The sequence below is a fragment of the Ranitomeya imitator genome, chromosome 6, assembly GCF_032444005.1.
Source record: "Ranitomeya imitator isolate aRanImi1 chromosome 6, aRanImi1.pri, whole genome shotgun sequence".
Classification (NCBI taxonomy): domain Eukaryota; kingdom Metazoa; phylum Chordata; class Amphibia; order Anura; family Dendrobatidae; genus Ranitomeya; species Ranitomeya imitator.
This window is the reverse complement of record NC_091287.1, coordinates 188467110-188494285: the sequence shown is the minus strand read 5'-3', so window position 1 is coordinate 188494285 and position 27176 is coordinate 188467110. Positions and strand designations below refer to the sequence as shown.

General features: G+C 42.7%; 1 protein-coding gene and 1 long non-coding RNA gene across 5 annotated transcripts in view; one reads left to right on the top strand and one right to left on the bottom strand.

Annotated features, from left to right (window-relative positions):
* The window catches only part of C6H7orf57 (chromosome 6 C7orf57 homolog), a 175483-nt gene that overhangs the window by 66132 nt on the left and 82175 nt on the right, over nucleotides 1-27176 (bottom strand). For all 3 annotated transcript variants that reach the window (XM_069730389.1, XM_069730388.1, XM_069730390.1), the window contains exons 4-5: nucleotides 17164-17266; nucleotides 13223-13388 (exon numbers count right to left, since the gene is read on the bottom strand). In XM_069730389.1, coding sequence (XP_069586490.1) covers nucleotides 13223-13388; nucleotides 17164-17266 — 269 coding nt within the window. The remainder of the gene's footprint in view (nucleotides 1-13222; nucleotides 13389-17163; nucleotides 17267-27176) is intronic.
* The window catches only part of LOC138642306 (uncharacterized), a 301712-nt gene that overhangs the window by 209534 nt on the left and 65002 nt on the right, over nucleotides 1-27176 (top strand). The gene's annotated exons all lie outside the window — the stretch shown is intronic.

Below are 27176 nucleotides of genomic sequence, written 5' to 3'. Positions count from 1 at the left end.
TTTACATCTGCATTGTTTTTTAAACCATTTTTTCGCTAAGAAGTTAGAAGGGTTAAAAGTTTATCAGTAGAGATGAACAAACCCGAACTTTGAAGGAAAGGATGCGCGTGCATGAGAGGGATACGCCAAGCTCTGGGTCCCCATAGATTTGAATGGGGTTCGGGTAAAGTTCTTACTTCCATGGTTCTGCTCATCCCCAATTATCAGCAATTTCTCATTTTCCTACCAAAATTAGCAAAACTGTGTTTCAGAGAGACTGGGGCCTATATGACAGACAACATCAAAAATTTACACCATTCTAAAAACTGCACCCTCAAAGTGCTCAAAACCATATTCATGAAGTTCATTAACCCTTTAGGTGCATCACAGGAATTAAAACAATATGGAAGGAAATTTTTAAACAAAAATGTTCTTCTAGCACCAAATTTTGCATTTTTCCAAAGGTAGCAGGAGAAAATTAACCATACAATCTGTTGAGCAAATTCTCCTAAGTATGCTGATACCACATATCTGTTCGTAAACTGCTGTTGGCTCGGAAAGGAATGAGTACCATTTGACTTTTGGAGAGCATTATTAGCTGGAATACATTGCCAACACCATGTCGCGTTTGCAGAGTCCCCGATGTACCTATACAGTGGAAATCCTCCCAAAGTGACCCCATTTTGGAGACTACACCCCTTATGAAACTTATCTAGAGGTGTTGCCACCACCTTAAACCCACAGGTGCTTCACAAAATTTTATAACATTGATAATAAGGATGTGAAATTTAAAAAAAAAAAAATTTCCAGCAAAAATATTGGTTTATCCCAAATCTTTCATTTTCACAAGGGTAATAGGAGAAAGTAGCCAGTATGCCGATACCCCATATGTGGTGGAAAACTGCTGCTTGGGCGCAAGGCAGGGATGGAGCGCCAAATGAATTCTGTAGCGCAATTTTAGCAGGAATACATTATGGATGCCTTGTTACATTTGAAGAGCCTGTAACATGCTAAAAGAGCAGAAACTCCCACAAGAGAGCCATAAGCATTTTTAACTCTCAGGCGATCAACATTGGGCTCAATCAATGGAATTACTAATTTTCCACTCAAATGTTACTTTGGCCACAAGTTTTCAAATTTCAAAAGGGATAATAGAAAAAAATGGACCACAAAATATGTTACACAATTTCTTCTGAGTACGCCAATACCTCATATATAGTAAAAAAATACTTTTGAGACACAATGCAAAGATCAGAAGGGAAAAAGCACCATACTGTAGTGCACATTTTGTTGGAATGGTTTGAGGGTGTCATGTCACATTGGTAGAGCCCCTGAAGTGCCATAACAGAAGAACAAGAGCCCCAACCTCCCCTATGAGTCTGCCCATTTTACAAGCTGCACCTCTCAATGAATTCATCTAAGGGTGCAGTGATCATATTGACATCACTGGTGGGTCACAGAATTTTAAACCATTGGGTGGTGAAGAAAAAATAATTACATTTTTAACAAAAAAATTTGGTTTTAGCCCCAGATTTTACATTTTCATGTGGGAAAAGGGATAAAAATGGTACCAAAATGTTTCACAAAATTTGTCACAAGTTTACAGTGAGAGCCAGCAGACTGCAGCATCTGATTTCTCCTATTCCTACACCGATTAGAAGCACTTCACATTCATATTAAACGGTGTAAATTTCTTTTAGCAGTGAAGGGGTTAATCTGCTCAGTTGAGAGCTCCTGGAAGCTTTCCTGTGTTAAGGCTCTCAGCTGTGCACAGTTAGCCACTCCTATCTCCTATATAAACTGGGTCCTGGCTAGCACTCATTGTCAGAAAGCTTATGCTGAATGGTTGGAGGTTCTTGGTGGTTGTTGTTGGAGAAGACGTTTGGTGAACACATTTGTGACTGTTGCTGGGATTTGAGTGTGTGATAATTCGCTTTCTTCTCCTACTTTGGTTTAACCCCATCCTCCACTCGCCGGTGTTTACTTCTGTTGTTTGTGTGTGTATATTTATATGATTGGTATTTCCCTTTATCCCTTTTCATATTATGTTGTTAGTCTGGTTGGTGTATTACGGTACACTACAACCCCGCTGTTACCTGGGTGGTGAAAGGGTACAGACTAAAGGCGGATTCAGGATCTAAGGCCACGTACGTGGCCACAGCATCTTCACCATCAAAAGTAATCAGGGAACAGGGTGAGCTAGGGAACCCCTAACGTTAGGGACAGGGTAGGAGCCCCTGGTACCGGGACACAATTTCTGCTGAATGTGGCAATACCCCCTATGTGGCTGTACAGTACTGCTTAGCCACAAGTTGTGACTCGGAACGGAAGAAGCGCTATTTGACTCTAGAAGAACAAATTATTGTAGAATAGTTTACGGACTCCATATACAGGGCCCCAAGTGCCAGAAAAGCAGAAACCACCTCAAGTGACCCCATTTTGGAATTACACCCATCTGGGAATTTTTCTACTAATTATACTACTACTTATTCACTATAATGAGGCAGCAGAGTTACTCTGGACTCTGCCTGGCCTCTGTTCTGCGATGTTCCTCTTTTCAGAGGAGCACAAAACTGTGGCGACCGCAGTTTAATGCAAACTTATAAAGACGGACACTGCCTGATCATAGGCCAGATGGCATTCACAGTACCTCCATCTGCCTCATTATAGATAATCTTCCACTTGGGGTTCTGTCTGAACCATGAATTTCAGAGATTTACATGGGAACCCCGGTGTAAGCACTCTGCATAGAGGGCGAGATAGATGTGAGCCGAGCCTTTCTGTGATCTTTAAAGGCAGAATAAACAAATCAACAGCAAGTGAAGAACTGGTGTTATTTATTTTTTTTACGCCATTCCTCATGTGGGATAAGTGATTAGATAACTTTATTCTTTGGGTCGGTGCAATCACAGCAATACGAGATTTATATTGGGTTTTTAAATTTGGCTGCTATCACACACAAACTATTTTTTTGGTGGGAAAATAAAGTTTTTGCACTGCTATAGTTTGAGAGCTATAATTTTTCTATATTTCTGCTGACAGTCATTAGGGCTTGTTTTCTGCGGGAATGAGTTGTTTATATTGGTACGATTTTGGGTCATATAAACATTTTTAATCACTTTTATTTTGATTTTTGGGAGGCAGAATGAACAAACACCAGCAATTCAGCAATAGTTTTTTCTTTCATGTCATTCTCCGTGTTGTAAATTGATAAGGAAGCTTTATTCTTTGGGTCAGTAAGATTACAGCGATACCACATTTATATCATTTATGTTTTGGCGCTTTTACACACTAAAAACTATTTTATAGAAAAAAAGGGTTTTTGCATCGTTCTATTCTGAGACTTATAGATTTATATTTTTCGGCTGAAGAAGCTATATTACGGCTATTTTGCGGGACAAGATGACGTTTTCAGCTATACTATTTTTATTTACATTCAACTTTTCAACAGAGCCTCGTAGTATATTGCCCAGCTACATAGTATATTGCCCAGTCACGTAGTATATTTCCCAGTGACGTAGCATACAGCACAGAGCCACGTAGTATATTGCCCAGTCACGTAGTATATTGCCCAGCTACGTAGTATATTGCCCAGTCACATAGTATACAGCACAGAGCCACATAGTATATTGCACAGCGACATAGTATACAGCACAGAGCCACGTAGTATATTGCCCAGCTACGTAGTATATTGCCCATCCACGTATGTCACAGGTTAAAAAAAAGCAAAAACATATTCTCACCTTCCGAGGGCCACTTGTAGTTCTATCACATGACCGTGACGTCATGGTAGGTCCTTCTCACGCAGGGCCTCCGATGACGTCGCGGTCCCATGACCGTGACATCATGGCAGGTCCATTTCGCGCAGGCGCGCAGGGCCTGTGATGACGTTGTGGTCACATGAACGTGACGACATGGCAGGTCCTGTGATGATGTCGTGGTCACATGACCGTGACGTCATGGCAGGTCCTTCTCCCATACCACCGGAACCTGCCGCTTACATGGAGCGGTCACCGGAGCATAGCCAGGAGCGGGAAAGGCGGCGGAAGGTGAGTATATAATGATTTTTTAAATTTTTTTTAACATTAGATGTTTTTACTATTGACGCTGCATAGGCAGCATCAATTTTAAAAACTTGGTCACACAGGGTTAATAGCAGCGGTAAAGGAGTGAGTTACCCACGGCAAAACGCGGTCCGTTACCGCTGGCATTAACCCTGTGTGAGCGGTGACTGCGGGGAGTATGGAGCACGCGCTGACTGCAGGGGAGTAGGGAGGGACTAATCGGACTGTGGCCGTCGCTGATTGGTCGCGGCAGCCATGACAGGCAGCTGGCGAGACCAATCAGCGACTTGGATTCCATGACAGACAGAGGCTGCGACCAATTAATATCCATGACAGACAGAAGGACAGATAGACGGAAGTGACCCTTAGACAATTATATAGTAGATAGATGGATAGAAGAAAAGCCGTCAATTCATCTGCCACATTCAGTAAAATCACAGAGTGACAGGTTAGAATAGAATAGATAGAATAGATACAGTATATACATAGAATAGTTATAAAGATGTCAGTGACACACATACAGTACATATATACCGTATATATTAGAGTATAAGCCGAGGCCCCTAATTTTGCCACACAAAACTGGGAAAACTTATTGACTCGAGTATAAGCTTAGGGTGGGAAATGCAGCAGCTACTGGCAAATGTCAAAAATAAAAATAGATACCAGTAAAAGTAAAATTAATTGAGACATCAGTAGGTTAAATGTCTATAAAATATCCATATTGAAATCAGCTCCATACAGTTCATGATGGGCCCCATAAGATGCTCCATACAAAATACGCCCCATATAATGCTCCATAAAGTTCATGATGGCCCATAAGATGCTCCATACAAAAATATGCCCCATATAATTCTGCACAAAGGTTAATAATGGCCCCATAAGATGTTCCATAGAAAAATATGCTCCATAAAGGTTGATGGTCCTATAAGATGCTCCATAGAATAATATGACCCATATGCTGCTGCTGGGATAAAAAAAAAAAAAAAAAACATACTCCCGTCTCGTCGCTGGGGCCCAGGTGCCGATGTCCTGAGCAGGCGGCGACACCGGCGCACTATGGGGGCCGCGCGCCGCTGTGTCTTCCGTCACTCAGCAGTGACTGTTCAGGCAGAGAGCGCGCACTAAAGACATCATCACGCGCTCTGACCTGAACGTCACAGCCAGAGGACGCAGAAGACACAGCCCAGTGATGGAATAGGGACAGGTGAATATCGCATGGCTCACCCTTCCCAGTCATACTCACCCTCCTGGCGTGGTCTCTGCATGTCCTTGCTTCTCCGTTGTCCCGGGGCGGCAGCTCCTTCCAGTACTGACCAGTCACATGGTACTGCTCATTAAATGAGCCTATGGGAGTGGAGTCACGTGCATATTCACTACTGTAATGAGTGGTACCACATGACTGCTGAACACAGGAAGAACTGCCAGCGCCGGAGACCATCTGAGTAGCAGGCAAGTGCAGAGACCGTGCCAGGAGGGGGTGAGTATGATGTGACAGCCGCCGACTCCTGGCACCCTCCCCTCCCCCGCAGACCCCCTGGGACAATGACTCGAGTATGGGGGGGCAGTATCTATGGTCCCTTCTTAGGCCAATAATATCAGCCCACAGCTGTCTACCTAGTCTTTGCTGGTTATTAATTATAAGAGGACCCTACGTTATCTTTTTTGGGGGGGTCCCCCATTTTAATAGCCAATAAAGGCTATGTATACAGCTGTGAGCTGATATTAATAGCATGGGAAGCTCCATTGGTATTACCCTTTTACCAGGCTACAAACAGTAGTCGGCTTTCCCTGTGTTGGTTAAAAAAAATTAAACAGGAGCCCACAGCCTTTTTTTCATAAAAATAATCTTTTAATAATTAAATACGTGTACAGTAATTTGCACACGCACTGTAATAATTGTCACTGACAGTTATATATCTATTCTATGTGTGTATACTGTATGTAATCCATCTATTCTATGCTGTCGGGTCCTGTTGTATTTTACTGTATGCGGCTGCTGAATTGCTGGCCCATCCCATTATCTGTATTAGACACAGCCGTGATACACCCAACAAAGTAATAAATATAATCCTGCCAGTGCAGTAAATAAAGAGGTAACCAGGCTAATACCTTCAAGGAGTCTGTGCTGTGACCAGTGCTCATGGCGTCCCCTCACCGTTATTTACTGCACTGGCAGGATTATATTTATTACTTTGTTGGGTGTATCACGGCTGTGTCTAATACAGATAATGGGTCAAGCCTTATGGTTTATGAGCTGCACTGACAGGATTACATGTGGGTCTAATTATGTGGACTAAAGGGCATTTAGGATATCAATAAGGGTTTATATTTATGATAAGGATCAATATACTCTTATATGTGTGTATATTCCCCTGGACATATGAGCATGTTCTATGTCAGTATGCAAGTTAGCCCATTACTTGGGTCTTTTCCATAGTGGATGGTCGCATTATTTCCAACTGACTGGTGTCCCCTATGGCATCTTATGCTTTTTGATTGTTTAAAATTGTTGGTTTTACCATTTATAATAACAATTATTTTTTATTTGCCCACACATGGGATCGCTTCTGTTTTTCCATATGTATTTATGTGGGAATTGGTAGTTTCTGTTACTGTATTTGGAGTGCCCTATTAGGACGAATTTTTGGTATTGTTTTTTTAAAGTGTGAATAAAGCCTTAAGGGAAGATGTGTAAGGGCTCAGAGAATCATTAACTGGTCTTCTGCAAGAGAAGGAAATGCTGGTCAAAAGACTCACAGCTGCGGTACCAGAGTGGTAACGAGGTGAAGATCCCAGTACCCATCCTGGCCAGGGATCTGGAATAGTGTAAAGCAGAGGAAGAATTGGCGCTAAAAGCAGAACAAGACAGTCGTCCAGTTGTGGCAGATGTCTTAATGGAAAGGTCCATGGCAAATCGGGAGCCATCCCTCCATGAAGAGAGTGAGACCCCGCTCTTCAAGTGTGTGATAGATGTACCCGAAGATGTGCAAGAAGCCTGTACCGGTGAAGGTGTGCATGAGGCCTTTAAGAAGGGGGTCGAAGCGCATAGTGTGAACTGGGCACCAGAGACGAAACAGTTGGTGATAGTGTCCACTAAGGAAGCCACAGTAAAGCGGGTGGCTATCCTGAAGGATATGTACCTACAGTGCCTCCGCACGAAACAGATGATCCTTTTAAGGAATGAGGAAGCCGCTCTACGTTTGGAGCATACCAGGAGAGCTCAAAGTCGGCTGGGCTTTGTGGAAGATATCATTCAAGTATCCAGAAATCTGGTGGGGAAAGTCATTAGAAGATTTGGAAAAGTGATGCAGGACCTGGTGAATAGATCCGGTGTGGCAAGAATGAGGATTCCAGATGTTGGCAAAGTCCAGGCAACTGGTGAAGATGGGATGGTTCCATTTGTTGTAATTGGCTCAGTAGATAGCCTCAGGAACATTTGAATGCTTCTTGAATACTGGGTGACATATCTGAAGGAGATAGAGCAGCTAAGATTAGACCGTCTGAAAATTAATAAACAGCTGCAGAATATAAAGTGGTCGACCACTTCCAGCCCAGGGTATGAAGATACGGAAAGATACCCTACAGAATAGAAGAGTCCAAAGAAGTGACTCCTCTGTTAGCTCGGGGATGAGTGACCGAGGTGGGAGACCCGGTAGTAGACGTAGTAGCGAAGGGTCAGATTCAGACCAGTCAGTCGGCTCAACTGTAAGTGGAACTTATGACCGTCTCAATCGGGAAAGTCAACTATGGAGAGAAAGGTCGGGTAAAGTGACAGACTGGAAAAATATGTTGACCAAAATGGTCTGGTAACACAGATGGATGGTAACTCAAGGGTTGAAGCCCAAGGCCGACAAACTGACCGCTGGCGGCGGGGGGGGGGGGCTGTCAAAGACGATGTAGGTACCCGGTACTGGGACCCCGGGTTTATGTCATGTGTCCACCCCAATAGGGTTGAACAAAGCAGGGAGGTATGTGGTGCAGTGACCCACGTTACAGCCAGGAGGCGCTGAGTGTGCGCTTCAAGATGCACTTGGAGGCATAAATGTGATGAGACAAAGTCCGGCAGGAGTGTAAATGGCCAGTGTGTGTGTTGCAGAGGAAGACACTCTGCGCTGTCAGTCTGAAATTAGGTTGGTGTGCTGGGACATGTAGTCCCCCAAGTAATTGTGTAATGCTAAAGGGAGACTGGTTATGAGAGATGGGTGGGTCAAACTAGCCACACACACCCACACTCCCACCCAGGGGAGTGGTTACATCTAGATAATGTGACCAGGGTGTGGGTCACATGATCAGAGTGTATGGATCTGTTTGGTCCATGTGCAAGGTCCTGGACGGTCGGTGTGGGAAGCTCCTGTGAGTGGACTAAATGCTCGAGGTGTTGGATTGTCCTGGTATGGACTGGAGTCCTGCAAGCACCTGGTAAGAGTGAGTCCTGGAATGGTCAGGGTGTTGGATTGTCCTGGGATGGACTGGAGTCCTGCAAGCACCTGGTAAGATCATGAACTGATGGCCTGTGAGTTGGAAGTGCCTGTGATTGGACTTCCTGGAAATGCATGGAAAGGCTGCAACTGCAGAGCCTGGGACGGCTACTGTGTTGGGGAAGCTACAGTTCCTACTGTGGGTCTGGACTATCCGAGGTGCCTGGTCACAAGAACTGTGATCCCAGTGAGGCAGTTTCCCCTGTGAACCAGCCCTGGCAGGAGTCAGTGTTTGGAGCCGGAGCTCCTGAGAGGTAACCCCTGGTATGGGTAAAAACCTGTAATATACGGCAGAGACGTATCTGCCATTGGAAGAGACTGTCGGTGGTTATTATGTTCCGTTGATGCATACAATGAATTGTAATGAACTGTATGCTAACATATGACAGTTGCTGAACTGTGCAGTCATCTGGTGTCTGGAGAGGGATACTAGTGTGACTACTGAAGGCTATATAAAGCCATATGTGATATCCTGATATGGCAATGTATTGAACTGTTTGAGATACGGTTTATGCTGTATTTAATAAACCATATGGACTGATTTGTGTGAGATAAAGGGCCTGTATGCGTTTTTCCCATGCAAAGCGAGTGTTCCCCAAGACACGTAGTAGGTGAAATGCTAAAACACCTATAAAGATATTGCATGACATACCAGACGTTTGCAGCTAGAATAGTCATTTACCACATTAACAATGTATAGAGTGTATTTCTGAATCATTTTATGTTAGCTTCATTGGAAAAAACTGTGCTTTTCTTTCAAAAATAAGCAAATTTCTAAGTGACCCTAAACTTTGGAATGATAGTATAAATCGGATGCTAGGTGTTAAAAATCGGATTGTACTCGCATGAAAAACGCATGACACTTGCTTTACATTTGTCCAACTTTGCAGGAACAAAATCGGACCAATTTTAAAATCGCTAGCATGACTCCAGCCTAAAACGTCAATTCAGATATTTGTTTTATCGCCTATCTGCAATGGCCTCTTTCCAGATTTTTATTCATTTATAATGAAAAATCTTTGTTGACCCATGAAGCAATATGGTGGCCTGTTTTTTTGGTGGTTGTGAGTTATAATTTGGACTGGTACTGGTTTGGAGTAAACACTGTGTTCCAAATTATTATGCAAATTGGATTTAAGTGTCATAAAGATTTCATTGTTTTGTTTTTCAAATAAACTTGTGGATAGTATTGTGTCTCAGGGCTCAATGGATAACTGAAATCAATCTTAAACACATGTGATAATTAGTTTTCTAATCCTAATGATTCTAATTAAAGGAAAACTACTTAAAAATGATGTTCCACATTATTAAGCAGGCCACAGGTTTCAAGCAATATGGGAAATAAAAAGGATCGCTCTGCTGCTGAAAAGCGTTAAATAGTGCAATGCCTTGGACAAGGTATAAGAAAGACATAGCTGAACTAGAGCGGGTGCAGAGAAGAGCGACCAAGGTTATTAGAGGACTGGGGGGTCTGCAATACCAAGATAGGTTATTACACTTGGGGCTATTTAGTTTGGAAAAACGAAGACTAAGGGGTGATCTTATGTAAATGTATAAATATATGAGGGGACAGTACAAGGACCTTTCTGATGATCTTTTTAATCATAGACATGAAACCGGGACTAGGGGGCATCCTCTGCGACTGGAGGAAAAAAGGTTTAAGCATAATAACAGACGTGGATTCTTTACTGTAAGAGCAGTGAGACTATGGAACTCTCTGCGGTATGATGTTGTAATGAGTGATTTATTACTTAAATTTAAGAGGGGACTGGATACCTTTCTGGAAAAGTATAATGTTACAGGATATATACACTAGATTCCTTGATAGGGCGTTGATCCAGGGAACTAGTCTGATTGCCGTATGTGGAGTCGGGAAGGAATTTTTTTTCCCCAATGTGGAGCTTACTCTTTGCCACATTGGTTTTTTTGCCTTCCTCTGGATCAACATGTTAGGGCATGTTAGGTTAGGCTATGGGTTGAACTAGATGGACTTATAGTCTTCCTTCAACCTTAATAACTATGTAACTATGTTACTATTTATGAAAACATTAGATATTTCACGAAAATTTAAGAGTGATCATCATACTGTGAAGAGATTTGTGACTGAAACAGAGCACAGAGAAAAGTCAAAACACTGCACTCATCTAGTTCAATTTTGCTGAAGTGAATATATTTATTGAGAATGTGGAGGCAGAGACGAAACAGTAAAGCAACAATTTTTTAACGTTTCGGCCACTCAGTGGCCTTGTTCACAAATGGTGCCTTAAAGTCTGTTCGTAGCGCGTCATGTGAGAACAGTGATATAATTATATGTAAACAGGTAAAGATGGTCCAGATGTAACCCAGATGACGGATATATTGTCTTAGTTTTCAATAGAAGTAGTTAAAGAACAGTCCAGCAGTAGTTTTGAGACATCTGTCAAGGGTCAGGTTAGCTGGATTATTGGCTGGCTCCTATGTGACCCTGCAAACCTGAGGGTCCCAGCAGGGGAAAAGGTGGTGAAAGTTGTGTTGTGCAGATGTCTGGTGGATACACAGCTGATAGTCCTACTGAATAGACTGTTAGAATTTGTATTAATCGCAGGTTAACAGCAGCTCAGATTAGAGACCAGGTCAATGCCATACAGAGTTCTAGCGGCAGACACATCTTTACAACAACTGTTAAGAGGAGACTTTGTGCAGCAGGCTTTCAAGGTAAAATAGCTGCTAGGAAACCACTGCTAAGGACAGGCAACAAGCAGAAGAGACCTGTTTGGGCTAAAGAACACAAGGAATGGACATTAGACCAGTGGAAATCTGTGCTTTGGTCTGATGAGTCCAAATTTGAGATCTTTGGTTCCAACCACAATGTCTTTGTGCGACGCAGAAAAGGTGAATAGATGGACTCTACTTGCCTGGTTCCCACCATGAAGCATGGAGGAGGAGGTGTGATGGTGACACTGTTGGGGATTTATTCAAAATTGAAGGCATACTGAACCAGCATGGCTACCACAGCATCTTGCAGCGGCATGCTATTCCATCCTGTTTGCGTTTAGTTGGACCATCATTTATTTTTCAACAGGACAAGGCGCCCAAACACACCTCCAGGCTGTGTAAGGGCTAATTGACAAAGAAGGAGAGTGATGGGGTGCTACGCCAGATGACCTGGCCTCCACAGTCACCAGACCTGAACCAATCGAGATGGTTTGGGGTGAGCTGGACCGCAGAGTGAAGGCAAAAGGGCCAACAAGTGCTAAGCATCTCTGGGAACTCCTTCAAGATTGTTGGAAGACCATCCCGGTAACTACCTCTAGTAGCTCATCAAGAGAATGCCAAGAGTGTGCAAAGCAGTCATCAAAGCAAAAGGTGGCTACTTTGAAGAACATAGAATATAAGACATAATTTCAGCTGTTTCACACTTTTTTGTTAAGTATATAATTCCACGTGTGTTAATTCATAGTTTTGATACCTTCAGTGTGAATGTACAATTTTCGTAGTCATGAAAATACAAAAAAATCTTTAAATGAGAAGGTGTTTCCGAACTTTTGGTCTGTAATGTATATTTTTTTTTTAAAGAAACTACTGCCGTATATACTCGTGCATAAGCAGAGTTTTTCAGCACATCTTTTGTGCTGAAAAGCCCCCTCGGCTTATACATTAGTCATTGTCCCAGAAAGACAGCGGGGGAGAGGCGGAACAGTGGGTCACGTAGGCAGAAGCTGGTGGCTGCGGCTGTAACTGTGCCCGCTGCTAAAGCGAAATTAATATTCACTGAGCTGGCAGTGAATATTAATTTCTCTTATAGCGCACAGTTACAGCCACAGCCGCCGGCTTCCAGTACACATCCTATTTACCTTCCCTACGCGCCCTCACTGCATCTCCTTCCAACCAAGCGATCACGTATCCCCCGCTCATTAAGGTAATGAATATTCACCCCTTTCCACTCCCATAGGTGTGGAGTGAATATTCATTACTTTAATGAGTGGGGACACATGATCGCTCAGCCAGAAACTGGAACCGAAAGGAGATGCAGCAAGGGCGAGCAGGGAAGGCAAGTAAGATGTGTTTTTTTTTTGTAGGAACCATGCATACAAGTATAGGGGATAAGGAGCCATGAATACAAGGATGGGGATAAGGAGTCATGCATACAGGGACGGGGAGCCATGCATACAATGACAGGGATGGGGAGCCATGCATACAATGACAGGGACGGGGAGCCATGCACAGAATGACGGGGATGGGGAGCCATGCACACAATGATGGGGATGGGGAGTCATGCACACAAGGACAGGGATGCGGAACCATGCATACCAGAATAGGGATGAGGGGACAATGCATACCAGGCTTATAATCGAGTCAATAAGTCTTCCCAGTTTTTCGTGGCAAAATTAGGTGCATCGTCTTATACTCAAGTCGACTTATGCTCGAATATATACAGTATTTCTGTATTGCAATGTAATGAAAATTTTGCAATCTCCTATGAAGCCGAGCTTAATTGAAGTAAAAAGATGAGGAGCATAAGAGCCCCAGGTTGCCAGTACATAGCCCCTTCTTTCTATTTACTGTGGCATCTAACGTGTTAAAATGCAGGGATCAGAGCTGGTGGTACTGATCGATACATCTAGAAGTTGTATAGCAATTAGGTTCATATACTGCAGCCTATGTGTTTATTGCATATTTGTGAAATATTATTGAAATTATACAAAAAAGATTAATTACCTTTTTTTCGCAAAAATTCTCTTTCTCATTTTCCTCCAAATCACGTTGCCAAATTGTTTTCTTGTCAAAATCATATGGGCCTCTTTTCATTTCATATTTTGGGTCATTTCTTTCATCACTAAAATCCTCATGAATCATATAGTCTGGAACGTTTCTTAATGGTGCCCTGACATGGTAAGGTATAATAAATATGTAATCTGTTTAATAAATATGCAACAATAAATGGTAATGCATAAAAATATACAATCTGGATCTGGTTAATACATAACATGATATGGTTAATGAGATTATCCAGGACAATTTTTTTTTTCTTTACTGTGGGTTTAAGAATTAACAGACAGGCAGGCGTGTTCTGCCTGTTCTACCCGGTCATGGACTGCTGCTGATGACCATTTTGCTGCTTCATATCAAAGGAGCAGCTCTTCCTCTTCCGGGCTACAGAATCGCCACAGAATCGCCAACAGGAGCGGTTTATGGCTCTGAGCCAGCTGAGATCAGCAGTGGGCAGAACAGGTAGGAAGTTACAGTAGCAACTACCTGCCTTTTAGCTCTAATGCCCATAGTAAAAACTGGTGTACATATCCTTGTGGGGTGCACTGATATAGTGCTGGGCAGGCCATCGGATCTAATAGTATGGGTGTCACCAGTGTGACTTGCACCTTCTACAAGCCCTATCTGTTGGCATTTATAATGCTTTGTGACCATCCTCTCATTAGCCCACCATAGAAGCTAAGTCTAAGAGGGGTTGTTAATCAGTATAATGAACCTGCACTGCCTCTGGCTTTGCTCATGGAGGTCAGGAGCATCTTGCAGTACATTGGTATTATGGCCAAGTATTGGTTGCCTTTTTTTCTCCTGTGTTTTAGGATTTGATGTCCTTTTCAGTAAATCACTGTAGAATTAATGACCCAAAATAGTTTGTAATGACCTCTAATTAACGTTTCTTCAAGATCATTGCCCATGTATTTCCTCCTTCACATTGTGTTAACACACACCTGAAAACTCCAGACCAGAAAACTGCCAAAATGTCTGCTTTTAATCAAGTGGTCACACTTGCATGCTACTGAGCCGGCTGACAATCGGTGTCAGATGCTTACAGCAGTCTCTGTGAATGCTGTGAGCGGTGACTGTAGCTACTCCGGGCACAGCCGCATGACTGAAGCCTGGAGCTTCCAGGAGAAATAAAGTTCATTTTCTCCCAGGTGCTGAAATTTCAGTATTCCGACCGGGCACCTTTATAACGCTATGTGTCTGTAGGCTAATAGCATTATCGGCCCCAAATCGTCATTGCCTTTATGCCTGTTTTTGTCTAGTTTTGCGCCTTTTATTTGCACTTAATGCAATATTCTATTTACGCCTTTCTTGAAATCTATTTTACATGTGCTCGCCTGTTTTTTTGTTTTGTGAGCGGTGTTTAGTGATTTAAGATGTTTTCAATAATTCCAAAGATTGATCTACTGTATTGCGACTTTTTAAAAATTTGCTAAATTTATCTCAAACCTACTGCAACTGTTACAAAGTGTCACCCTCAGTAAAGGTACCTTCACACTCAGCGACGCTGCAGCGATACCGACAACGATGCCGATCGCTGCAGCGTCGCTGTTTGGTCGCTGGAGAGCTGTCACACAGACAGCTCTCCAGCGACCAACGATCCCGAGGTCCCCGGTAACCAGGGTAAACATCGGGTTACTAAGCGCAGGGCCGAGCTTAGTAACCCGATGTTTACCATGGTTACCAGCGTAAACGTTAAAAAAACCAAACACTACATACTTACCTTCCGCTGTCTGTCCTCCGGCGCTCTGCTTTCCTCTGCACTGTCAGCGCCGGTCAGCCGGAAAGCAGAGCGGTGACGTCACCGCTGTGCTTTCCGGCTGGCCGGCGCTGACACAGGATGCAGGAGGAGTGCAGAGAAGCAGAGCGCCGGGGACAGACAGCTGAAGGTAAGTATGTAGTGTTTGTTTTTTTAACGTTTACGCTGGTAACCAGGGTAAACATCGGGTTACTAAGCGCGGCCCTGCACTTAGTAACCCGATGTTTACCCTGGTTACCAGTGAAGACATCGCTGGATCGGTGTCACACACGCCGATCCAGCGATGTCAGCGTGAGATCCAGCGACGAAATAAAGTTCTGGACTTTCCTCAGCGACCAACGATCTTCCAGCAGGGGCCTGATCGTTGGTCTCTGTCACACATAACGACTTCCTTAACGATATCGTTGCTCCGTCACAAAAAGCAACGATATCGTTAACGATATCGTTATGTGTGAAGGTACCATAAGCCTTCATAGATCATAATGCAATTAGGCTCCATTAGCATTCCTTGTTTTGCATCTGGTGGGGGCATGTATCTCTTTGTTCTTCTCTGCAGGAGGCCACCCTAATACACAATTTTGGTGACCAGCCAAAGACAGGACTTCAGGGACCTGATTTCACTTTTTTAATTAAATCTATCTGATGGTTTAGGGGGTGGGGGTTTGAGAATATCTATAACCAACCAGGGGACTGATCCCAAGTAGAAGGTAAAAAAGATAAGACAGATGTTTGTGGGTTGTTCTGGTGTCTTGCACAGGGTGAGGATTGGCTACTGAGGCCAGATCCTGGTGCCACCAATAGAGACTGGATATCTTCGGTCACGTGGTATTGGGTTTTGCACTCCCTGCTAGATTTGAGGAGATATTCTAAAGACCAGTGTGATATTTTCCTTCATGTCTAATTACTGGGTGGCGCTCCTGGATTGGTTCCTTTTGCCGTGTTACAGACTTTGAGGAATTATATCTATGTTTGGTAAAAAATTCTCCAAGTGATGCAATAAAGGTTGTTTGAGTGTTCACTAGTTTGCTGTCTCTGCGTGCTGTGTCACACAACCCAAAACTGCTAATTTTTGCCCACAAAGTCACAAAAATGGTTAATGACAGGAAAAAAAGGTCATTTTTGACTTTTGCACCAGATTAATGAATAACATGCATAATTTTGATTGCCATGGGGTTAATGCGACAGTGTGGAGCCAGAAGATTGCAGCGTCTGATAGCTCCTACTCCGGCGCTGAAAAGAAGCACTTCTTCATTTTAAATGGTGTTTATTCCTTTTGGTAGAATGCGGTTAATCGGCCATGTTGGAAAACTCTGTTCTGTCAACTGAGCTCAATTTGCCACTTCCTTCCCCTAAATAATCTGGGTCCTGATGCAAATCCATGTCAGAGCTAGCATTTGCTGCATGGCTTTAGGAGGTGTTCATATGAGAAGGAGTGTTGGAGGAGTTATCTTTGACTGTTGCATGGTTTGTAAGTGTGGTAATTTCCTTCCATTCTCTACTTTTGTTTATTCCCCATCCTCCACTCCCCGATGCATTCCTCTGTTATATACGAGTGAATATTTTGAGTGAATTTTGTATGCCTGGAGTTTTCTGTTAACCCTTGTTTGTGTAGCCTTGATTATCGAGTTGGTGCACAATAGTGCCCCTCTTCCCTGGATGGGTGAAGAAAACAGATGGAGGGCTATCTCAGAAGATAAGGCAAGAGTTGCAGCCATGGCATCTTCACCTTTAGAAGTATCCCAAGGAATAGGGAGAGCTAGATCACCCCCTAGTGGTAGAGTCAGGGAAGAAGCTCCTGGTCTCGGGTCACCTCACAGCTGTGTCATGACATTAATTTGGTACACTAAACGTTAGCGAATACCTCAAGAAAAAAAAAAAAAAGACAAAAAAAAAAATCAAATGATGATTCAGAGGATAGAGGTTTTTTCACTATGTTTTGATACATAAAAAACATAGGAATCAAAGAGGTTGTACTTAGTCGTTCTCATGACCGTACTTTCGTAAAGTACAGACAAAATAATCCTAATATAGCAACTTCATAGGCTAACATGTCAACAAAGCTCTTTTCTGTCACCAAAAGATTTGCATGGCTTCAGCGATGTGTGTGAATAGATGGCATATAAGAACCTACACAGTTGAAGATGGTGTTGAAGGCTCATGGCTATACCAGTCGGGGGGTGCGTATGAGACGGGAAGAGTTTTCTTCAGAGGAGGATCAATATGCTTCAGCAGATCTGAAATTATAAACAAATGATTGTTACAAGATGAGGAGGAATATTAGTTATCGGCATTATGCTTATTATTTATTTTACCCAAGTTTCAAAATTAAAAAGGCTACCATTTGGAAGACTGTACCTTCTTCAGACCCTACACATTCGCTACTCTAAGTGGTGTTATGTATGCAGGACAGAAGAGTATGTTGCAGAAAAGAGTTATAGAAACTATACAGTGCATAGTTTGGGGGAGCAACTGGGCAATTGCCAAGGACCCTTTCCCCCAAAAGGACCCTTAACAGTAACATTGCATCAGTGGGACAGAGGAAGCATGGTTGAGTCCACCTCGAGTGACCGTCACTCATAACTGTATCGGTGTGCACAGCATGCTACAGTTAAACTCTGTGGTATAGCAAGAAGCCTTAGTCTCCCTGTCCTACCAATCCTCTTATTATAGGCCAGAGGTGGCTGAAGGCTTGCAGCCTACAGGACGGAAGGAGCACACTGGACTACAGTGTCCTGGTGTAGGTGGTGTGGTGATGTCATCAGATTGCTCTGCCTCTGCTGTGATGATAACTGTGCAGACGTCCTCACCAGGATCGTGGTGCGGCGGTTCAGTAGGTTGAGGATCACTGTGGGCTGTAAGTTTGTTGGAAGAGGTGTGTCTTCAGGTTCTTTTTGAAGGTTTCCGTGGTAGGCGAGAGTCTGATGTGCTGGAGTAGAAAGTTCCAGAGTATGGGGGAAGCAAGGGAGAAGTCTTGGATGCGGTTGTGGGTCTGGAGATGCGCGAGTATATTGTATCTATGTTTTTATTTTATATGAGTCAATAATTGCAGGAGAATGTGGAGCACACTATGTGGTGAGAACTGCTGTGAGGCCATAATATTGTGTGGGGGTATCATACTTTGTGCGGGCATCACCCTTTGTGTGTTGGGAGGAAATAAGGTACATCATGCTACGTGTGGGAACTGTGAGAGCATCATAACTGTGTGGAGAGGCTGCGGGATCCATCATAAAGTGTGAAGGGTATAGGATCCATTGCACTATGGAGGTCCATCATACTGTGTGGGGTGGCTGTATGGGGGACTGTGGAATCCATTATACTGAGTGCAGAACTACGGAATCCATTATGCCATGGAGAGCCAGCATACTGTGAGCATGTAAGGGGCTGTGGGAGTATCATACTGTCTGGAGGCTGTAGGGTTCATCATACTGTGGTGTGGTGGGCAGTGGAGGCATAATACTGTGTATCGGTCTTCAAACTGTGTGTGGGGAGCTGTTGGGGTCATTACTACTATTTTAGAGGCACTTGGTACAATATTAAATGTGAAGTGGGCACTCATGAGGCATTATTATATTATAAGGACCCAAAGGCATTGTTCATTTCTAGGGGGTAAATTGTGACTATATTTACTTTCTAGGGTACTTACAGAGGGCAGTAATATTTTCTAGAGACCAATTTTACTTTCCAGAGGGTTACACAGGGGCGCATTTTACTTTGCAAGGGGAACAATGGTGAGCATTATTATTACGTAGGGCAGTAAGAGGAGCACTGTTACCATGCCACACAGCAAGTGCAGTAATAGGGACAAATATGGGTAGCACTAGCAGCAGGATGAAAAGTATGTGTAGGCAGGAGTACTGTGCTGAAAATGTGAGACGTCAAATGTAACTTTTTTAACTCTAGAGAGGAGTCTGGGCCAGATGGACAAGACTGGGAAAGTGAACAACTCAATCAGAAAGAATGATTTCTATAAGTGACCTAATATAACCGCACTGTAACCTTGTAAAATATACTGCAAAACTGGCATCTACCACTATACGGTCGTCATCTGCTGAAGTTCCCCTTTACCCACTATGATTAGGGTGCGCCAAAGCAGATGTAAACATGGTTAACAGATGTTTTGCCCACCTCTGAGCTGAATCCTAAGATACTCTTCTTGCTTCCACCCAAAAAAAAAAACTGCACAGATAATGCCAGTCCTGCAGTTTCCAAGGTTACATGTGCAAAAGGACTTTGGGATAGTACTTAGATTACACATTAGATTAGACATGCAAAGGGACCTTGGCATGGTTATCCTAATCCTAAACAAGAAAAATCATTTCAGAACTTTTTTCAGCTTTAAAAATCACATAATGTTTTAATCCAAATCCATTGAGAAACAAGCTGAAATCATTTTAAGAGGGGGAGGGGAGTATAAAATAACAAAACTAAAATAATGTGGTTGTTTAAGTTTGAACATCCTCTTATACTTGGGGAATAAGGTTGTGTTCAGAATTACCAAATTACATTTAAACCTATATTAAATAGTAGTCAGTACAAAGCTGTCATCATTTGAAGTGATTCTGATTAACCCCATATAAAGCTTAGCTGTTCTAGTAGGATTTTCCTGACATCATCTTGGTTACATTTTACAGCAAAAGCCATGGTCCATAAACAGCTTACAACACGGCAAAGGCATCTCCTTTGTTAAAGGATATTAGCCAGGAGAAGGGCACAAAATATTTGTAAGGCATTACATAAGCCATAGAACACTGAAGACAGTCATCAAGAAATAGCTTATATCTGGCACAACAGTTACATTTTCTCTAAAGAGGAGGATGTCCTTTAAAAAAAATGATGAGAATACAAAAAAAAACCTAGAGGCGACCAAGAGACCAACAGCAAAAATAAAAAAGATACAAGGACTTCTGACAAGAATTGTTTGAGTACTAAGGCTATGTGCACATGTAGCGGATTTTGATGCATTTCCGCAGCGTTTTTGGAGGCGCGGAATTGCATCAAATCCGCAGTGTAGTGCACAAGCAACATTGACTAACAAGTCAATGGGAAATTGACAATTGATGTGCACATGTTGCGGAAAAAAACATGCAGATTTGCAGTGTTTTTTTCCGCAGCATGTCAATTCTTTTTGGGGATCTGCAGCGTTTCTGCACCCATTGACTACCATTGTGTCAGGCAAATCCACAGCAAAACCGCAAGTTTAAAAAAATCTGCGGTTTTGCTGCGGAGTTGGCTGCGAGAAACGCTGAGGTTTGGCAGGAGGAAGAGTGTGTGGGCGGAGACTGTGTGTGCGGAGAAGATGTGCAAGTCTGTGTGCGGGTGTTTGTGTGTGTCTGTGTGTGTGTGTGCGCATGGGTCTGCGGGGCAGTTTGTGTGAGTGTGTGTGGGTGTCAGGCATCATCCGATGGGACTACTAGTCTCATCCAGCTATGCCTACTACAGTGACAACTAGCCGGATGATGGGACATGTGACTACTGTGCAAAAAAAACCAAAACATACACACATATACAAATACAGTACATACAACATACAATATGTACTCACCATACAACACCAAGTCCCCGAAGCCCTTGATCACCTGTAAAAAAAGTAGAAATAATAAAGCAACAGTATATTCCCTTATCTTATGCAATCCATTTAATAACGAGTGTCCCACGATGATCTCATCGGCCGATGTGACAGCTCTCCAGGGGCTCCGGTGATACAATGATGGCAGGTAATCTTCCACACTGTATCCCTCCGCCAAGTTCAGCAGAATTGATACTGTCACTTGCGGCACCGCTGCATGGGAAAATTCCCAAGCAGCAGTGCCATAAAGTGAAACTCATTGAACCCTCAGTGATAACCCTGCAGGAGCCATTGTCTCCTGTCAGTGTGTTACTGGAGGCCCTGTAGAGTGGTCACATCTCCTGATGTGACACCTCTATAGGGGAGATCGTCATGGGACACTCTTTATTAAATGGACTGTGTCAGACCAGGGAGTATTTGTGTTGGTTTATTATTTTTTCTTTTTTACAGGAGATCGAGGATGTTGCATGGATTAGGCGTAACAAAGATGGCAAAACTGTGTTCTTTTATGTCATTAAAATACTTTATTCTTGCTGTGTCTTTATTCAAACCTTTAACATCTAAAGGATTAGTAATGGATAGATGTCTTATTGACATCTCTCCATTACTAAGCCGGCTTGATATCACCTTAGAATACAAAGGTGACATTAACCCCCTATTACACCATATGCCACAAATACAGGGCAGTGGGAAGAGAGAGGCTAAGTGCCGGAATTGGCGCATCGTACAGATGCGCCATTTCTGGGGCGGCTGTGTGCTGGTGTTTGTAGCCAGGGGGCAATATCCATGGTCCCTTCCTAGGCTATGAATATCAGCCCGCAGCTGTCTGCATAGCCTTTTCTGGCTAGTAATTATAAGGGGACCCACACTGTTTTTTTGTTGGGGGGCCCCCTATTTTAATAGCCAGTAAAGGCTAAATATACAGCTGCGGGCTGAAATTCATAGCCTGGGAAGATCCATGGGTATTAACCCTTTCCTAGGCTATAAATATTGGCAAAAAAAGAAGGAATGTCCAGCTTCACCGAATCTGTAAAAAAGAATTTTCTTTATTCACAAACTTTAAACATGGAGGATACAGACTTCAGCACGAACCATATAGGTAGGAATCTCAACGCGTTTCTGGAGAATAAGCTCCCTTAATCATATAAACATTGGGCCCCAGTCGCTGGCTTTCCCTCTCTGGCACAGAAAATTGCGCGGGAGCCCACGCCATTTTTTTTCTATTTTTTTTTTTTTAAATTAAAAACAGATATTTCTTTTAAGGCCGGGGTCACACTTGCGAGAAACTCGCATGAGTCTAGCACCTCAATACCCGACACCGCCGCCTGCACTCGGGACCAGAGTGTGCAGCTGCATGTATTTCTATGTAGCTGAACGCTCCGGATTGAGTGCGGCAGTGTTGGGTACTGAGGTGCGAGACTCGTGCAAGTTTCTCATGAGTGTGACCCTGGCCTAACGCAGATTTTGTGTGTGTGTGTGTGTGTGTGTCTTTATTTAACTGTTTATGTACCATTTTATTATGTTTATTACTAAACATCAGGCTTGGTATTATCTATCTATCAATCTGTCTATAGATATATCTATCTATAGATAGACAAATATATCGATGGATAGATTTATCTATAGAAAGATAAATATATCTATAGATATACCTATCTATAGATAATAGACAGACAGATATATCTAAAGATAAATGATAGATAGATCTATCTATTATAAATAATAATAATAAATAATCTTTATTTTTATATAGCGCTAATATATTCCGCAGCGCTTTACAGGTTGCACACATTATCACTGTCCCCGTTGGGGCTCACAATCTAGGTTCCCTATCAGTATGTCTTTGGAATGTGGGAGGAAACCGGGGTACCCGGAGGAAACCCACGCAAACACGGAGAGAACATACAAACTCTTTGCAGACGTTGTCCTTGGTGGGGTTTGAACCCAGGACTCCAGCGCTGCATGGCCGCTTGTGCTAACCACTGCGCCACCGTGCTGCCCCGGTATTATCTATAGATCTATCTATCTATAGATCTATTTACCTATAGATCTATCTATCTATCTATCTATCTATCTTTCTGTGTGTGTAAACCTTATTCTTCAATGTAAATGATGAGGTTGAACAAGAAATTAAATCACAATTTTTATCTGTGTTAAATAATAGATCTTTATATAGCTTACAAAAACGCATGCAAATCAGCATGAAAAAAACGCATGAAAATTCGCATTAAAAAATGCACCAAAAACGCATCAAATCCATGTGGATTTTTACCTGCGTGTTCTGCCAGAGATGCAGAATCTGTGCAGAAAATCTCACAGGCAAATCTGCAACGTCTGCCAATACCCTAAATGTGACAAAAATCTGCTACATTCTTCATTTGTCTAACTTGTGGGGTACGGTGGCAGACAGAAGCCTTGTCTTACAAAGAATAACATCAAAGCCTAGCTATGTTTTGCCAAAACCTACATCAAGTCTGCCAAAAGCATGTGGAAAACATGTTATAGTCTAAGGAGACTAAAGTTGAATCTTTTGTCGTACATTCTAAAGGTATGTTTGATGCAAAGCCAACACTGCGCAGCACCAAAAGAAGATCACACCAATGTGAGTAAGTGTCTACAGGGTATTCGCTAGAGTCTCTGATGGCGAGTATAAGCTGGGCCGCCGGTAGAAACCAGGTACCACTCAAGTGCAGTCCTCAGGACAGCAGAAGCTGACCTGCTGATCAGACCCACGGGTAAAAGGTACAGGTGGACAGAAGCAAAGACGTGGTCAAAGAATCAGGCTCAGGGCAGGCAGCACAGGTTCAATGTATGCAGCCGAGGTCAGGTTAAAAGGGTAGGCAAACTGGGTCACAGAACAGGAAAGACAATACAAGACAGCACCTTACAGTGACATGTAAAACTTGCCACCACTGGTCAAAATTACTGTTATTGTGAACAGTTAAAGTTGAAGATGAAATGATTTCTAAAAGGCCTAAAGTTAAAGATGACACATTTCCTTTGTATTTAAAGCAAAATTTATATATTTTGATTCTTTACATTTTAAAAATTACAAAAAGGAAAATGGGGGTGATACAAAAGTTAGAGAGCCCTTAGAGATTTGTATGCTCAGATAACTTCGACCACGTTTTCAGAACTTAAATAGCCTGTTACGGTTATGGCTTGTTCACCATCATCATTAAGAAAGGCCAGGTGATGCGAATTTTAGCTTTATAAAACCCCAGCCTCCTCTAATCTTGTGTCAAAAAACAGCAGCCATAGGTTCTTCTAAGCAGATGCCTAGCACTCTGAAAGGGAAAATGGTGGAGACCCACAAAGCTGGAGAAAGCTATAAGAAGATAGCAAAGCGTTGTCAAGTTGCACTTTCCTCAGTGTAATTAAGAAATGGCAGTTTACAGGAACAATGGAGGTCAAGATAAGGACTTAAAGACCAAACTAAATTTCAGTGAGCTGCTCATAGTATTGCTAGAGAGGCAAATCAGAATCCCCGCTTGACTGCAAAAGACCTTCAGAAAGATTTAGCAGACTCTGGAGTTGTAGTACATTGTTCTACTGCTCAGAGACACCTGAACAAACATGGCCTTCTTGGAAGAGTCAGAAGGAAATCTCTCCTGCATTATCACCATAAAATTCATAAGAACAACTAAACAATCCTGATAAAGTTTGGCAACAAGTCATGTGGACCAATAAGGTTAAAATAAAACTGGCCACAATGAGCAAAGATATGTGTGGAGAAAAAAGGGCACATAATTTCAGGAAAAGAACATCTCGACAAATATTAAGCATGGGGGTGGATAGATCATGCTTTGGCATTGTGTTGCAGCCAATAGCACAAATGGATAATGATCCTAAATGATCCTAAACACAAAATTTATGATAAACTACCTCAAAAGGCTCAAGTTGAGGGTTTTACAATGGCCCTCACAGTCCCCTGAAAAGAGCAGTGCATGCAAGACGACCCAGGAATCTAGCAGTACTGGAAGAGTTTTCCAAGGAAGAATGGATGAAAATCCCTCAAACAAGAATTTGGTTCCAACCATAGTTACATAGTTATTAAGGTTGAAGGAAGACTATAAGTCCATCTAGTTCAACCCATAGCCTAACCTAACATGCCGTAACATGTTGATCCATGTTGATGCAGGGAGCCCAAACTTTAGCATCATTCCATTTTCCTTTATGTAATTTTTAAAATGTTTAAAAAAACACAATTTTTTTGCCTAGAATACAAAAGGAAATGTGTCATTTTAACCCTTTTAGAGATAATTTCATCTTCAACTTGCTTAACTGTTCATAACAGTAACTTTTACCAGGGGTGCACAAACTTTACATGCTACTGTATGCAAAAACAAATTATATATTGTTAACTAAAAGAAATATATACTTCATTATTATACAAATACTGTGAGAAAAAAAAGATTAAACGGAATTTAACTTACTAAACAGAGACACAGTATGAGCTGCCTTACAATCTGTAGCACCAATTGCTGGTGCCCTAGAATGGTTCCCCTTCTCCTTGCATGCGGTGCCTGAGAAACCCCTATAGTTTGTTAGTGGCAGATTGTGTGCAACTGTTGTCAGGCCCCACGTCCTTAGTCCAATTTAGTTATTTCCCTATCATTTACTGTCCCTTTAGTACAGTGTAATTTATTCATGTTGCTGAAGCCACTCCGGCAGTACCAGAACAGTTTCCCAAGACCTGTGGGTCTTATCAAGAACCTATTTCCCGAAGTCCACATTGTCCGTCAGTCCCCAAATTCTTCCTGTCGATAACGCCATTTCTGTTTCCCTGACCAGCAAACCCAACCCCTTTGATCAGCAGCTGCAGTACCTGGGGCTGCCTAGGAGTGTTACCTGGTGGCTACCTACAGCTCAAACCTGAATCCACCTTTAGGAGTTCCTGTGAACACCTGGTAGCCACTTAGCTACACCCCTCCTGGGCAAATCCAGACCCAGGGCACAGTGGGTCCATGAGCCATGTGCGCCACTAGCGAACGTGACACAATCATTTAGTAGGAGCCTGCTAGTTTGGAGTCTTGGATCTCCTCGATAAGGTCAACATTTCATGGCAAATCCTGAGTCTTAACCTCTTGTAAGTTAAAACAGTATTTGTATCCAAAAAGGATTGGCAAGATAAGAGTTTCCATAATATCACCTGAAAACGGAGAAATTATGATAAGTCAACATTCAAATTTTTAAAATCTTCATTCCCTCACAGTTTCAGAATCTGTACCATCTTTTCCTGGACATTTACAAGAAGCTTGGTGGGGAAGCCCCAATGATAAAACAAGTCTTTCTGGTGGAGTATTTGTATAATTTTTCCAAAGGCTTCTCTCAGCATTATGGTCTCCTTTGAAAAGTTGGAGTAGATCTTTAAGATTTCATATGGTGCGGGGAGATGTCCGTGTTTCATTACATAGTTCATGATCATGGGACTTTTGTGTGATAGTAGTGCATCCTGAGTATTACATACCTGGGGTCCCAGTTGGGATATATTTGGGTCTCAGCAAGCAGTGCACTTGATGTATGAGCAAATCTAATATACAGTAGTAAGTCTTCATTTTGTACATTTTCTGTGATTCCTCTTTTTTTAAAATTATTAAGCCAACTGCGATCTCCCAGAATGACTATTTTAGCTTTGAGGGCTTCATGGAGTTCTGCTCCTCAGTGGTGTTTTTGGTGGTTTTAGCCAAGTCCATAACCTCTGCCTTTGTGCATTTTATCCTGAATGCTACTGCCTCAAATGATGACATCATGCTGTTAAACTGCTTATTTATATCTGCTTTAAAGGAGTTATTAAAAGCAGTAATGAGAAAAGTTTGTTTAATGGGCTGATATGTGGCTACAAATTTAAACAGCGAGTCTCCTTTGTCTGGAGGGGAAAAGGTTTTGGAGGCTTAGGCCCCTTTTACACATGAGTTTTTTTGCCATCAGTTGCAATCCGTTGACTAATGCCGCTGGATCTGTTTTTTTCTCATAGACTTGTATTAGTGCCAGATTGCGACGCATAGCCTCACGTTTCGACAAAGTAACGTTTTTTGTCTCCGTCGAAAAATCGTACAGCGACATATCCGGCGCCGTCCGGTGTTTGCTAGAATGGAAGCCTATGGGTGCCGGATCCGTCAAATGACTGAATCTGGCGCCTGATTTTTTTTTTTTTTTTAACTGTGCATGCTCCGGTTTCATTTAGGATACAATTGGTCAGCCCGCAAAGGTATATAAAGCCTGCCAGGTAGGGCTTCACTCATCCATTTACCAGCAAGCAAGCAAGACAGCCTGAGACCAGCCAGCCACAGAGCAAAAACCTGCCAGCCACAGAGCAAAAACCTGCCTGCCAGCCACAGAGCCTACCAGGCCAACCAGCCACAGAGCCTACCAGGCCAACCAGCCACAGAGCCTACCAGGCCAACCAGCCACAGAGCCTACCAGGCCAACCAGCCACAGAGCCTACCAGACCAAACAGCCACAGAGCATACCAGGGCAGCCAGCCACAGAGCCCACCAGGCCATTTTTTTTTTTTTTTTTAAGTCTTCCGATTCTGGGGCTCGACGTAGAAGTCCTCAAAGCACCTTCCAGGGTCG